The sequence below is a fragment of the Penicillium oxalicum genome, chromosome III (assembly GCF_001723175.1).
Source record: "Penicillium oxalicum strain HP7-1 chromosome III, whole genome shotgun sequence".
NCBI classification, from domain to species: Eukaryota; Fungi; Ascomycota; class Eurotiomycetes; order Eurotiales; family Aspergillaceae; genus Penicillium; species Penicillium oxalicum.
Window position 1 is genome coordinate 664,147 of NC_064652.1, and position 14,642 is coordinate 678,788.

Here is a 14,642-nt window from a genome sequence, read left to right on the forward strand (position 1 = left end):
CGTTGCCGATGAGCCCATCCTGGTTTGTGGTACTGGGTATGGAGCTGAAAATGGAGATTGTTTCGACCACCGCACCTCTTACAATCGAATCTCTACGGCGTGTTCTCTTGGCTGGGCTGGGCATCCTCCGCCGAGACTGCCAAGGCCATTCGGTGAGGTGACGTGCCGGAACGGTTGAGATGCCCGTGGCCGAGAATCTCCGCCCCGAACATACCGATCGTGGAGAGGAGGAACGCGGTAATATGCGTGTGTGTGTGTGTGTGTGTGTGTTTGTAAAATGTACACTGTACAAAATTTGTGTACTGACTGATCCTTCAAGAATCGCTCTTGCAAAGAGGTTCCTCTTCAGGCCTCTGGCTCCTACTGACATGACTGTGCCAAAGATTTGCCCCTCTGTCCGGGAACAAAATCCACATCTCACTGAGAAATGGCCACGATGGATTGCAATGAGCTTTCAGCATCTGCCCTTTCGCATATGACTCGACTGATGACAGTAGTTTTGCTCGCTTGACCGAGTGATTTGACTGGCCAAACAGTGCGCCAAGAAGAACAAGCAGATCTTATCCTCGACTCCTGCTCCTATGAAAGTGATCGTAGATCAGATCTACGAGAGGGCCGAAGGTGGCGGAAACCCAACCAGCTTTACTGAGCACCAAAGGCAGGCTTCGAAGCGCCAAGATCACCTCGGAGGGACCTGCCAGCGGGCAGGACTTTCTGTCAAAATCTACCCAAACGGTGCATTCGGCCTGGTGAGTGTGATTTTTTATTCTCCTAGAGAGCAGTCCTAACTTTTGCATCATCACTTTTGTGTAAAATATGTTTCATTGATCGCCGCTTTCAAAACAGATTTGCCTGGTTTTTTTCTCGGCGCCATAGAATCACGTATCTCGCATCGAGAATCGAGATGAATAATATTTACTAACTCTTGGCGCTTAATTGTCGTTCCAGCGGGTTGTGGTAACTTGACCTCCAATTGGTTGAAAATTCTAAGAATCGCTACATAGTGAATGATTGCATCTGCCCGCTCCAATCATTAGAGGGCCCATGCACGACCCTGCCACAGGTCACGTGTACTCAAGGATGTACGCTGCAAACTCGATGACCGCGAGATCTGAAGCCAGAGTGAGAATTTCTCCCAGGGTCTGAACTGTCGGCTAACATCTTAAACTTCTCTCTCTCTCATGAGGTCAACAATAGCCGAGAAGATTGCACCCACGGGGTGTATCTTTACGGGGGACTTGAAGGGCATCAAGAATGCACATGATTAACATCTGAAGAGCCTCATGCTGTTGTGCTTTCAAGTTGAGATCACCCAACCCCATCAAGTTTGAGCAATAGGCTATGGACTGGATATGTACCGCGAAGACTGATTGATTCCAAAGTCATATGGATTTTCCATCAAAAATAAATCGGAAATCATCTTCTACGTTGCGGCCTTGGTCAAATGCACACTGTATTCTATAGCCAAAGAAAACAGTCCGAGAAAGCAGGTGCGCCCTGGAGAATAGATAATTTCAACGAGTTTCGTCTTCTTTTCTTCCTTTCATCTTCTTTTCATCACAAAAGGCATTCCTGACTCTGATTGAGGTACTTTGACCCGCCTTATCTGACACAGCATTGTTGAACCTGTGAGACGAGCAAAGCCTCGAATGGCACATGTCTATGTTGCCTGGCTCATTGATCTTTGCACCGGTCGACCATCTGGAACGTGCCGCACAATTGCTCTACATGCGCTGAAGCCACTCACTGCTGGCGGAGTCTGTCAATAGTAGACAGTACGTGCGCTGACCCCGAAGTAGACATGTACCGCAGGTGGAAAAAGACCCGGGGCAGAGAGGCCTTTCTCAAAGATGGACTGCAATTCGAAGCTGGGGATTGAAAGAATATTAGAATTATTATTTGCTGAACCCTGACCGACTCCTTCCCCCGATTTGTCAAGGACGCACTTTCAATCGAGGGGATCACCAATGAGCTTCAACTCTCACTCATGTGTCGGAAGACAGCCTCAATGTCATTGATTCACTGTAGGTGATCCATCGGCAAACATGCATGAGCCTTGCCGACAATCAATAGCTGAATAGACTCGTCCTGTCTGCACTTATAATTGACAGGACACCTACAGTAGTAGGGTGCAAGCCTAGATCGTCAGGGGAGGCTCCTCTTATGACAATGATAGCCAGGCTTGTCAGGCTTGAGCGATTTGACAGGATGCGGCAAGATGAACAACGGTCAAGCATATGCAATTTGCGAAGAGTGGAGGAGTGGGCTATCCAGGTTGGAAGCTGATTGGGTCATGGGCACAGCAGACAGGTAGACACTGTAGATCATCGAGAAAGGGATCCTCTCTGGTTAGGGAAGAAAACTCTGCAGCTGAAAGATGTCCCCGTCTGTTGCTGTCACAAAATCGACCCGCCGAATGCCTGGACCACAACTCGATTCGAAGGGTTGGTAGATCAGTATCCATCTCCATAGACTTTCTCCTCCTTCTGTTACCCGTTGTACAGCTGTGTCATGTGATGTCGCTGTTGATGCTCGTCTCTCAGAGCAGAGCCACTCAGGCTCCGTTGCCTCAGGCTGCCATGGGCTCTTGTCACTGATTTGAGGTGGGCCGGAGAGCGCATGGCATTCAGCCGGCAGTTCGACACTTGACATTCAACGGTGACCCTCAATCCGTGCACAAGGCACGTTTCGAGGGCTACAGGTCTGCGACACTGGCAAGTGTGAGCCGTGCGGTAGCTCATCATGATGACTAGTGGAATGATCAAAAGATCACTAGTGAGTAACAGAGTGCAACAACATGCGACGGAGAGGAGACTCCTCTAGACTCTCTCGAGATGGTCCGAAGACACGGGATTTTACATCTCCATCGACGGGCAGCTTCTCTCATTTGATTGGTGGCCTTCTACTTGCCAAGCAGGAACCGCCGGGGTATCTCACGCCATGATTGGCTTGAAGTGGAGCTTTGATGGAGAAATACCCCTGACGCTAAGCAGCTAGTGGCGTGAACTAGCGGCCTCATCATGTGGTCAAACAGCCAGCTGTGAAATGGTGATTCCGGTTCAGGGGCAACCGGTTTTCTGCGTTGGCTTCACACCTTGGCCAAAACAGTCTCTACCCCCGATCGTGCGAGTCCGGGTCGAAGAGGTAGGTAAGTACTGTAATTGCTGGATAGGGAACACTGGACATTGCTGAACCGTTGAGAATGAGGAAGAAGTGTCTGACCGATCATTGTGAATCCAGCTGGCTCTTCCAGTCTTCTGGATACCCGAGACTAGACTGGAGAGTCCACGATGCAATTAGTCACCGAGAGTTGATCATGGCCCTCGTATCGCTCCCACATTCCGGAAAGTAACCCCAGAATTGATCAAAATGATCAACCTCCAGACGTTCGGATGCAAATACGGGACCCCCCTCCCAAGCCCTGGCCATCTGAGATTCACGGCGCATCCTGAAGAGGAAAGGTCGATACCCCATCTATATCCACATGTGTCTCGTGGGCCAGTCAAACATCTTCCTGGTCCACCGAACCAGACTTCGGGCTCCTCCTCAGTGATGCCATACTTGTTTGCGTTAGTGTCGTCAGTTGCTGGTCCAGTCGTGCAGCAGCATGGTCGAGCCAAGATGGTCCCCTTTTCCTTTTCGCTAGAGGGTAGAGAGGGCTGCCCACTGTACCCGGTGTGTCCACCACGTTCCCCCCCAACAACAAATCAGCCCAGTCAAAGTCAATCAAATGGACGAGGGCCACGGGCCAGCGGGCAGAGCGCTGAGTCCCTTTTCTGGCTGGCTCGCCCTTCTCATCAGAGGTTTCTCTCCTTTGACCTCATCCTCTGTGAGCTGCTGTGTCCCCCTCCCACTCGGCCTAGGGCCAATTTTCGTTCATTTATTCGTTTGATAACCCACACTCATTCCGTCGGCCCTTCTTTGTGGTTTTTGAGCTCGCTTCAAAATCTCAAAATAAATACAAGAAAAAAAAGAAGAAACAACAAGAACCCCCCCCAGTCAACCCTAATCCTTCATCACGATGAAGGTTGAGTTCGGGCTCGCGCGCGCGCAAGCGCTTGTCGTCCTTATCGCCAGTGTGGGAGCAGCACGTCATGGACATAGCAACCACCGTCACGAGCATGCCCTTACCGCACGTATCTCGATGGAGAATCAGACCCTGGAGGCTCGAGGTGGCAAGTGTCAATTCCCTACCGACGCAGGCCTCGTCGCGGTCACTCCCAACGAGAAGAATGCAGGCTGGGCCATGAGCCCTGATCAGCCGTGCAAGCCAGGCAACTACTGTCCCTATGCGTGTCCACCCGGTCAAGTTTCCATGCAGTGGGATCCCGAGGCGACTTCCTACAGTTACCCCATGTCGATGGTACGTTATGAGACTGGCGGCCGCTGCATCCACCTGTCATATGCAAGGGCAGGGCAAATGCCATATGGGGAGGGTCGATCTCTTGTGCTGACAGCTGGCCTACTAGAATGGAGGTCTGTACTGTGATGAAGACGGCCATATCTCGAAGCCTTTCCCAGACAAGCCGTACTGCGCCGACGGTACCGGTTCCGTTCAGGCCCTCAACAAGGCTGGAAAGCCTGTCGCTTTCTGTCAGACGGTCTTGCCCGGTAATGAGGCCATGCTCATTCCGACTCTGGTGGAGGAGTTGTCGACGCTCGCCGTCCCCGGATCGACGTATTGGTGTGAGACCGCTGCGCAGTACTACGTCAACGCCCCCGGCGTTGGCGTGGATGAGGCGTGTGTGTGGGGCTCGAGCTCCAACCCTGTGGGTAACTGGTCTCCGTATACGGCCGGCGCGAACACGGCTTCCAATGGCGACACCTACCTGAAGATCGGTTGGAACCCTATCTACTTGGAGCCCGCGACTCCCTTCCGCAATGTCAAGCCTGATTTCGGTCTTGAGATTCTGTGCGACGGGGATGGATGCAATGGTCTTCCCTGCCGCATTGACCCCTCCTCCATGGGAGTGAACAAGATGCACGCTGCTGGTGTCTTCACGGGTGCCGGTGGTGCCACGGGCTGTGTGGTCACCGTTCCTTCTGGTGCCAAGGCGCAAATCGCGGTGTTCGATGCCAGTAGCAGCGGACTTCACCTCGGCAAGTCGCTGAAGATGGACGATTCGAGCAAGGACAGCTCGAGCAGCTCGAGCAGCTCAACTAGCACCAGTATCTCCAGCACTAGCACCAGCGCCAGCACCAGTACCAGCTCCTCTCACTCCACTAGCACTGCTGAGCCAACCACTTCTTCCTCGACTTCAGAGAGCTCGTCAACCAAGACCTCTTCCAGTTCAACTCGCTCCGCGACCATGACGGTCACCTCCACTGCCGAGTCTACCTCGATTAGCGCATCGACTTTCAACTCGGAATTTTACAGTACCCAGTCCCTCAAGGCGAGCTCAACCATGGGATACACGTACCGCCCTCATGTCTTCACCGGTTCCGCCGACATTGAATTCGCAACTGCAACCACCAGCTCCGCTCCGGCCGCGAGCACTTCCTCCAGTCACAACAGTGCCACTTCAGCCACCGTCTCGCTCGCGAGCATCCTGCTGGCTTCCATTGCCACCCTAGCCTTGACCTTTTGAATTCCAAGTGGGATACTCCCCAAGGTTTGGCAAGAGAAGTGGTCTTGGGGCAGTTGTACCGATGACGGGACCAAGACGCTTCACATCTCCGAAATCTATCCTGAATGGGATCAACTCAAACTGCAGACATGCATTTTACTTTACTTCTCTGCACTTTAATTTCTTCCTCCCCCAGTTGTGTTTTCCTACCGTGCCTAACTTCTAATATTCCCCTCCCTGAACTTCTTCTACGATTCTTCCGCGCTTCCGAAAGGATGCGCCACTCTTGACTCCTGACGACTCTGCCACGTTGCCACTTTTTATTCCCCAGCTTTTACGATCTTGATTACCCCCCCATTTTTTTATATTCCTTGTGGCTCATCAGCTTCATATACCTTTCTTTCCTTTCTACAATTCTCTGCTAGTATCAGATCTATTTTTCATTGGCTTTTTGATATCCCCCTTCTCCCTTTATTTTGATCCTGTTCACATTCAACCCTTCTTGCTGTGCATTGTGTCTTTGATTTTGTGTTACTTGGGTCCATGTTCGATGACCGATGATTTTTTTTTCTTTTTCATACTTGGAAGCCGAGCGAGTTTGGGTGGGGTCATTGGACTATTGGACACTATTATAACCTATTTGGAGGATCTTTCACAGAGTCCTGCGAATATCTCCTTCTCAGTGTGGATAATTTTATTACGGTGCATGTCTTGCATGTTTGCGCTGAGTTCTACCTTGGGATTTCTCTTTTATGTAAATTGATTGCTCTTCACTGGTCTGTTTGCTCTTATGGCTGTGTGTTGATGGAGGGTACCTCGATATCGGATTCGTGATGGATCCGAAGCCAAGGCTCCTAGAGGACTGGACAGTGGATCGACGTGGATTATAATATACTCACTAATGTCTTATACATGTTCCTTCTTTGTGCCCCTTTTGATAGATACCTGCCGGTTGGATGACAAGACATCTGGTGAGAGAAATGCCGCATCTCTTAAGACTGGGCGGCCAGACCCTCAGCCTTTTCAATCTCCTCTCGGCTCCAACACCACTTGTCCTGGAGCTCAGTATCCAGGCTCATCGCATACACATCCTTGGCCCACCACTCGCCCCAGCTGGTGAGGAAGATTTGCTCCGGGTCAGCGGGGATATCGTTGCGAGTGAATGCCTCCAGAAGACTCTTGGCTCCTATTCAAGATGTTAGCCACAATTTCCAAAAAAAAATGGAATCCTTGGAAGAAAGAACCCATAAAGAATCAAACGTTCTTTGAGCCCCCTCTCCCGAATTTCCCATGTTGACTGAAATCACATACCTTCAGGAACAGTCTTCGCATCCGCCATACTCATCGACAACGCCATACCGGTGGCAAGATTCGTATCGGGCACCAGACCCGGCGAAACGGCCACGATGGTGCATCCGGGCAAGTGTCGGCGCCAGTAGTGCGCACCGAGCAACTGGACAAACTTGGAACCGCAGTAGACGGGGAACTTTCCGGCGTCGGAGTTGGCTTTCAGATCGACGTCGAGAGTCTCTAAATGAGGAAGAAAAAAGAGAGAGATGCATGAGTAACCGATTCCAAGCGCCCACGTCCTCGGGGATGATGGAATGATTGACGGTTTGCTGTCATTTGGAAAAAGACTTACTTGGATCCTGGTCGCGCACATTGCGAATTGCACCGGAGGAAACAAAGACCACGCGAGTCTTGGAGGCCAAGAGCGTTTCGCGGATTAAATGGATGAGGTAATGCTGGGCTGGAGAGAAAAGATCATTAATCATTCATTGATTCTTTTGTTTCCTCTTTGCTACATTCGCTCATCAGAATATCATGTGCTCAGGAAGACCACTTACAAAGATGATTCACCATCAAACCATCACACCACTGCGATCCATGCGACGCCGGACCCTTGGCCTCGTCCAGCGCACCCGCAGCCAAGAAGAGGAAATCAAGCGTCTTTTGACCCAATTGCTCGAGTGCTTTCTGTGCAAAGACCTGGACACTACGCAGGTCCTTCAGGTCCAAGGGGAAAATGTGAACTTGGTTCTTGGCCGTGTCAAAGTTGAGAGCGTCGAAGGCGGCCTGGGTACGCTTGACATCGCGAGCTCCGAGGATAAATGTGTAGGGCTCGGGGTTGTCGAGGAGAAGTTGTTTGACGGATTCGAAGCCCTGTGAAGGGTTGAGGGAGAGATTGTTAGGAGGTTCTGGTTTCAATCTCGTGCTGGGCGGAAGAGAGTACGTGATCAAGGTCTGAAGGGTAGTGGGTAGTGGGTTGCGCTGGTTGTCGCCATTCTTCACAATGGCGGTAAAGTGAAAGTGGGCCGACAACGCTTACGCTCGTGAAGGTAAGGTGTATCTCAACTTACCAGACCCGATGAGGCGCCGGTCGCAAGGACGACTTTTGAACTTGTAGACATGTTTACGTGAGGGCAGGATGAATAGAGATTGGTGAATATGAAGTGACGGTTTCTCTCGGTCAGGCTTTTTATCTTCAACTGGAGCGGACTATTAATCAAGGAAGTCGATGCGCTAGCGACACAAAGCCCTCGCAACTCTCCAACTTGTTCGATCGTTCAAGCTGACTCCCGTAGCTGACTGTGCCCCGCGGCTTACAAAGCAGTTCTGTGAGGTTCTTCAAGCTCCAGGATTATTCGAGCATTGGCTCGAAGAGTTCTGATCTTACATGTCGATCGTCGATAACCCTCGATCCCGCGAAAAGAGATTGGTGACGTTGTCAACGTGCCGCGAGCACAGCGTGGACATTATGATTGACTGGGGTTGCACATTAAGCCTCGTCCTGGACGCAATCGATTGATTTGATTCGATGGAAGTGGATTCCCGCCAAGTCCAGTCGCCCCATCGACTGCACGGACGGCTTCATGGGGATTCGTTCCACTTCCATCTTCTGATCGCTTGACAGTTTGATACATGAAAAGTCCAAAAGTAACTGTCGCTTTGGGCCATTTGATGGTCAGTTGTCAGTTTATGGAATCGCAATCTTGATCGTGTCAGCTTGATTCTGTGGGATTCGGAAAGGGAAGGAATTCATGTGGGAATGAGAGGTACTGCGATTGCTCCCTTTTCACCTATTAGCGTGGCTCGGCTCACATGGTAGCCAAGGTGGCATCTGAATTTAGATTGTATTGCACACGAAGCTTGTGCATGAGCCGTCTGTCGACCGGGCGGAATCAAAAATCATTCTGTTGAAAGGACGCGCCCAGGATCTTGCCAAACGTCCGCTTCGAACCTGCGTGGGAGATTACCCAACTTCCATGGATGGAAAGGAGGTCAAGGAGCAGGACAGACACCAATTGACATCCGCAAAGGATATCAAGGGAGCCTTGTCTTCGGCGCTTTCGCCCGAGGCGGTATCTGGTTATTTATGGGACAAGGTATCTGGCCGAGACCCTTCCTTCTATCAGGGAAGAAGCTCCAACTCACCATGTAAGGCCGGGCACGCTCCAGGATAATCATCACAATGCGTTCTTCTTCCTTGGCGATCCAGAACCCCCATCATGCCAAAGAAATCGGGCCCAATCTCGACATCCAGGATATCAACCATGCGTCCAAGACCATTGGTCTTCACACCAGAGGGTACTGGTCTGGCAACCCGACACGATGTTGGTGAAATTCCGAACAGAAAATCATCTCAGTCAGCTGCACGGAGGAGGCCGATGACTACGTCCGTCCCTGGACCAGGATCATTAGAGGTCCACTGCGTCCCCATCAGTTTGTCAGGGTCGTCTCCAATCCCGAGACATTGCCCTTTGGTCGAGTTGAGCGACAATAATAGTCTGTCTATTGAGCTGGAATCTGGAGCCGACGAGGTCTCGCAGGGTTCAAGAAAGGACCGGGGTCGACGGAGCTAAAAATAACGAAGCCACAGAAGAGCAGTAAGCTGAAAGATCGAGTCGATATGCGGTGGGTCGATCCTCGCGGGAGGAGTGCGAACCGTGCACCTCACTTGGACCAGTGAAGGAGTTTCCAGGATCTACTGACTACCAATTCCATCTTCCCCTTGAATCTCCTCATGTCCCGAATCAGCGACCAAATCCATCAGGTACCAGCCCATGTGACTTGGGTGCTAACTGCTTCGAGACGCACTCGCCGTACCTGACTGCGGGCTCGTAGCTGCCATTCTGTGCTGTGATTGGTGTGCTCGGATCATGATGTCATTTTCCGAGATAGCAAGCACAACGACAAGTCGCACCTTACCCGATTGGGGTAGTATACAGCTCTTTCTCTACGAAGAAGTGATAATGTTTGGTCGGTGGGCATCTGCGACGGTCAGCTTATTTATGATACAGAGTAGACCATTCTATCTTTGGATTCACAGGGGACTTGTATCGAAATATGGTCTAGAAGAATTCTTATCGCCCACATTGTTTTGCTATAAGAAGCAGCCCGGTACACACAACAGGGCGCTGTTCATTCTATAAGTGCCGTACAGCCACACCCTATTCGATACCATTGGAGAGAATCCATCGGTGAAAAGAGAACACTCACTCAATCATCATGGTAAGTTCTCTCTCCGTTCGCCTTGAAACAATCTTTTTTTCTGGAGCCCTGTATCTGACCCTTCTCGCAATATGTTAGGCTCCTGTCCTTTCATCGACCCTGGAAGCCACCACCACTCTCTTCAAGCGAGATGCCAACTCCCCAGCCAATTACCCAGCATACGTCCTCGCCATCATTGTTGGCTGCATCGCCTTTGTTCTCCTCGGATATGGAATCTGGTCAATGTACCACGGACCAGATGAAGCAGAGCACAAAGAGTTTGGTGCTGAGCAACGACAGTACATGCGTCAAGTACGGGAACGCACGTTGAACCGTTTCGAGGCTGCTGCCCATTGGCATGACAAAATCCTTGATTCCCCGCGGAAAGTCAGAGTTTGATGGATCTGGGCGGTTGTGAAAAATGGATCGTTTGGGGGGAGGAGATTTTCCACGGCTATGAGGATGGAGTCGGGCGTTATTCGTTTCAGGCCAGGGGATATGTCTATACCAAGTGCCGTTCTTTTGTTTCTCTTTCTATCGTTTCAAGCTCTGCTCTTGCGGGTGTGTATCAAGCTGGTCATTCATTGTCCATCACCCCCTCGGACGTGTGATGCCAGTGGATTGCATTCGATCAGAAGCGAGTGTTTATGATTGACGGCAAATGGATTGTCGAGTCTCAAAGACCTACATTTCTCGGAATCATCATGCTGTTCTCGGAGGTGCAGCCCTTTCTTTTTCTTTTTTCTCTTGACTCCTTCTTCCTTTGGAGGGACGACTAGCCGTGCCTGGAAGTATGAGAAACACAACCAGTCTCTGCGTTCCAGTACTGCAATTTCTGTATACCAAGATGGAAATCATTCACCGGTCGGAAGCTACCCGTGCTGTCAATCATTGGCATCCATGCTGACTTGACTACCGAGACTTGGATGCGATTCAAGACGAAGCTGATTCGTAGCGAGAGGAGGAGTCATTAGATGGTGGGGTCTTTAGCGCTTATCGGCGGATTGGACCACAAGATGACTCCCTCGGTCCATTTTTCGATTCGGCGAGGGCGCCGATAAAGCAGATCAAAGTGGGCCATCACTGGGAGCCTACAGGGCCGATTCAAGAGGTATAAATGGTGTTGAAGTTCTTTGATTGTTTCTCTTCCCACTGAGTCTACACATTGGATCAATTTACCCTTGTACAAAGCAATTCACTTTGACCCTCTATCCTGAGTGATTCCATCCTGCTGACCATGTACTCCCAATCCGTTCACGCAGAGACCTCCCTCCAGGCTCTCTTTGCGTTCATCAAAGCCAATCCTCTCGGTGTGCTCACCACCGCCATCCCATCCAGTGCCAACCCACTCATTCAGTCCACACATATCCCATGGGTTCTGGATGCCTACACCGACGACCCCACAGCCCCCGTCAAGGGTCGTCTACGCGGCCACATGGCCCGACAAAATCCCCAATCCAAGTCCATGATCGAGGCGTGCACCGAGTCCGGCACAAACCAGCTTCAGCAGGAGGTGATGATTCTTTTCACGGGAGCTGACCACCACTACGTGACGCCCAAGTTCTACACCGAGACAAAGCCCACGTCGGGCAAGGTCGTGCCGACGTGGAACTATGCCGCCGCCCAGATCTATGGCAAGGCGACCGTCTACTATGACTCATCCGCCTCGGAGACGTCCGACTTTCTCTCACAGCAACTTCATGATCTGTCACAGCACTGCGAAACTTGTATCATGGGATTCACGGGGACCGATGGGAAGTCGGGTCCGTGGGAAGTGTCTGATGCTCCGGAGCGATACATTGATCTGATGAAGAAAGCCATCATTGGGATTGAAGTGACCATAGAGCGCATTGATGGGAAAGTCAAGATGAGTCAGGAGATGTCAGCGGGGGATCGCCAGGGAGTCGTGCACGGATTCAAGAGTCTAGAATCGGATGTGGGGGGTCGTATTGCTGCGCTCGTGGAGGAATGTGGAATGAAGAAGGACTCTCAAAAGAGTAGTCGGTGAAGTGTATGACTTTTGAGGTCCTATTGCGCGAGTACAAGTAGGTACCACGCACCAAGCACCAGGGACCAGGGGCCCCAAGGAAGCTTATAGTAAGAAATTTTTCTGCATGAGAGACATCGCCTCTGTGGTGCTTGAGTACCTGACAGCCGCAGAGTTATTTCAAATCAATTTGTGCAAGACGCAAAGTGGCCGCGTAGATCAGTCTAGGCATCAACGCTGAGTGATCTGAGAGGCTACCTGTTGAACACCACTCGAAATGTGTGAATTGAGATTCCGTCTGTGCATTCAATGGCAAGTCCCAAGACCATCCATCATGAAAAATAAACTATCCATGTTCTTCGTCAAGTCTCCTTGCCCATCTCATCCCCCGTGTCGTGCCTTGACTACATCGTGACTTGAATGGCCCCCGCAATGGCCGACTGCTGTCATGCCCCCACTCCCCGCCATTGCTGTTCCTCCCCACTTCAGGTCCGTCAACTGGACCAACTCTTCTCATCTACACCAATACCGACATTGTCCACAATGCCTCCTTCGGCGCAGACGGTAAGATCTCCACGTGAAACACCTCGAGCTTCACCTCCCCACCTCTAGTCCCCGGACTCTTTGTATCTTTCTGTCGGGTGATCTGCTGGCCGGTTACCCCGCATCCACGTTGCCAGGTTCGCCCCGGTATCTCGCATGCCCGTCTTCCTGCAGTGCCTGAGCAGAGCTGGCAGAATGGCCCCGGATCGTGATGCAGAGGCTAACGATGCCACTTTCAGACTCGTCTCGTCTCTACTTTGCGACTTCTCATTCCACGACTCCGTCTCCTCCAAAAGAAAGATACCGCATCCTCCATCGTGCAACGTCGCGAGCTTTCCCAGCTTCTCAGCGAGAACCGCGAGGCCTCTGCCCGCATTCGAGTCGAAAATGTGATCGCCACCGATATTGCCGTTGAAGTGATGGAGATGGTCGAGCTCTACTGCGAATTGCTGCTGGCACGCGCCAATGTCCTGGACCAACTGGCCTTTGGAGACAAGGGGGCACGCGCGCGAGTACGTGCCAAGGAACTGTTGAAGAAACAAACTCAGCCCCAAGCAAATGAGAATGCCACAACTCCTGCACCCGAAAGTTCAGGGTCGCGCTTTGGGTTTGGTTGGCTGGGCGGATCACAGAAGAAGGATGCGAGCGCGGGATCCAGTATGGGTCATGCATCCGCTAATTCGCAGCAGCTCTCTGACGATGACGATGCATACATGGACACTGCTCTCGACGAGGCGGCCGTGGTTATTTTCTACGCGTGGCATCGCTTTCCTCACGAGCTCCGTGAACTGACCATGCTTCGGACAATGCTCGGCGAACGATACGGGAAGGAATTCATGACCTTGGCGCAAGATAACAAGGTGGATACGATCAAAGTCCCTGATCGTCTGTTGAAAGGGCTGCGGGTGCGCCCACCAACACAGGAATTGGTAGAGAGTTATCTGCGAGAGATTGCCAAGGCGTACGGTGTCGAATGGCCCGGTGGAGAGGATGCCGCAGCGGACCTGGGAGATGCACCACCAGAGTTCGTTGACGACGACGAGCACGGTGATGATGTCGAGGGAGGCGATCTACCTGCCACTCCGGGTCAGCAGGGCAAGGAAGGCACACCAAGACCTAGTCTCGCCGAGGCCAGACGGGCGTCCGAAACCAGTGAATTGAACAAGGCGACTCCTCCTCGCGGGCCTGCAACGCTGCAAGGCCGAAGCCCCGTCAGCGTTGCACCACCTGCCCCTCGGACCGACAATCCCAATCCTCGAGTGAGGGTCCCGGGTTCCGACTCAGACGTCATTGCGAAGGGCAACACGGGCAAATCCAACTCTAGCGGCATTCCCGAGCTAGACGAGCTGACCCGAAGATTTGCGGATTTGAAGAGAAAGCCATGAGCCGTTATTCTCTCTCTCTCTTGATATTATCCAGGGGTGGTCTGACCTCACCCGCAGGGAGTCTCCTATGAGTTATGATTTACCCATCTTTCTTGATATGCCAGCTGTACGGGCGTTCCAGTGGAATCGTTGAAATGCCTCATCGTCGCACGGCTGACGATCCCGCATCTTGGGGAATGAACTTGGGCATGACTGACTGGGTCTTTAATGTTGACGTGTTCTATCTTGTAAGCGTTGTCGCAGCATATGTGGTAGGATCTAGAATCTACCGAATTAATCAGACTTGACCAAATGCGATCTGAACGACATTGCATACGTCTCGCGTTGGCTGGACAAATAGTGATCTTGGGATCTCTCGTTCACTCGGTTTCTTCGGGTTTCAGCCACATGGCGGTCCGACTAAAATCGCCGCTGATGGAAGTGCTCTCCCCAATTTATTATAGAAGTCAGAATCGGAGTGGAGGGAGCAGATCTTAGACCGATCTTCAAACTCCAGATATTCCAGGCAAGTTGGAACAAGACGATCGACAGCGCGCGCGTACGGCGGGAGCTGACGTCGATAACCTTGTCATGGCTACGGTCGCCTTTTTTTTTTTTGGCTTGGCCTCCTCGCATAAATACAAGAACACCGCTCTTTGATTCACAACGATTCAGTCTCGGCCTGCATTC

The 14,642-nt window shown here is 51.6% G+C and overlaps 5 protein-coding genes across 5 annotated transcripts; 4 read left to right on the forward strand and 1 right to left on the reverse strand.

Moving 5' to 3' along the window:
- Positions 1-4,021: 4,021 nt before the first annotated feature.
- Positions 4,022-5,588, forward strand: POX_c03714 (uncharacterized protein; the record flags this gene model as incomplete). Its single annotated transcript, XM_050112604.1, has 2 exons — positions 4,022-4,363; positions 4,470-5,588. The coding sequence occupies 2 exons, from the start codon at positions 4,022-4,024 to the stop codon at positions 5,586-5,588; spliced, it is 1,461 nt and encodes a 486-aa protein (XP_049970160.1).
- A 971-nt stretch (positions 5,589-6,559) lies between these two features.
- Positions 6,560-7,978, reverse strand: POX_c03715 (uncharacterized protein; the record flags this gene model as incomplete). Its single annotated transcript, XM_050112605.1, has 5 exons — positions 6,560-6,753; positions 6,879-7,097; positions 7,210-7,317; positions 7,415-7,853; positions 7,928-7,978. The coding sequence occupies 5 exons, from the start codon at positions 7,976-7,978 to the stop codon at positions 6,560-6,562; spliced, it is 1,011 nt and encodes a 336-aa protein (XP_049970161.1).
- A 2,098-nt stretch (positions 7,979-10,076) lies between these two features.
- Positions 10,077-10,457, forward strand: POX_c03716 (uncharacterized protein; the record flags this gene model as incomplete). Its single annotated transcript, XM_050112606.1, has 2 exons — positions 10,077-10,079; positions 10,158-10,457. The coding sequence occupies 2 exons, from the start codon at positions 10,077-10,079 to the stop codon at positions 10,455-10,457; spliced, it is 303 nt and encodes a 100-aa protein (XP_049970162.1).
- Positions 10,458-11,295: 838 nt separating this feature from the next.
- POX_c03717 (uncharacterized protein) lies at positions 11,296-12,066 on the forward strand (the record flags this gene model as incomplete). The annotated part of the gene is made up of 1 exon (XM_050112607.1): positions 11,296-12,066. The coding sequence occupies one exon, from the start codon at positions 11,296-11,298 to the stop codon at positions 12,064-12,066; it is 771 nt and encodes a 256-aa protein (XP_049970163.1).
- A 522-nt stretch (positions 12,067-12,588) lies between these two features.
- Positions 12,589-13,973, forward strand: POX_c03718 (uncharacterized protein; the record flags this gene model as incomplete). Its single annotated transcript, XM_050112608.1, has 2 exons — positions 12,589-12,609; positions 12,828-13,973. 2 exons carry the CDS (start codon positions 12,589-12,591, stop codon positions 13,971-13,973), a joined length of 1,167 nt encoding a protein of 388 aa, XP_049970164.1.
- Positions 13,974-14,642: the final 669 nt, after the last annotated feature.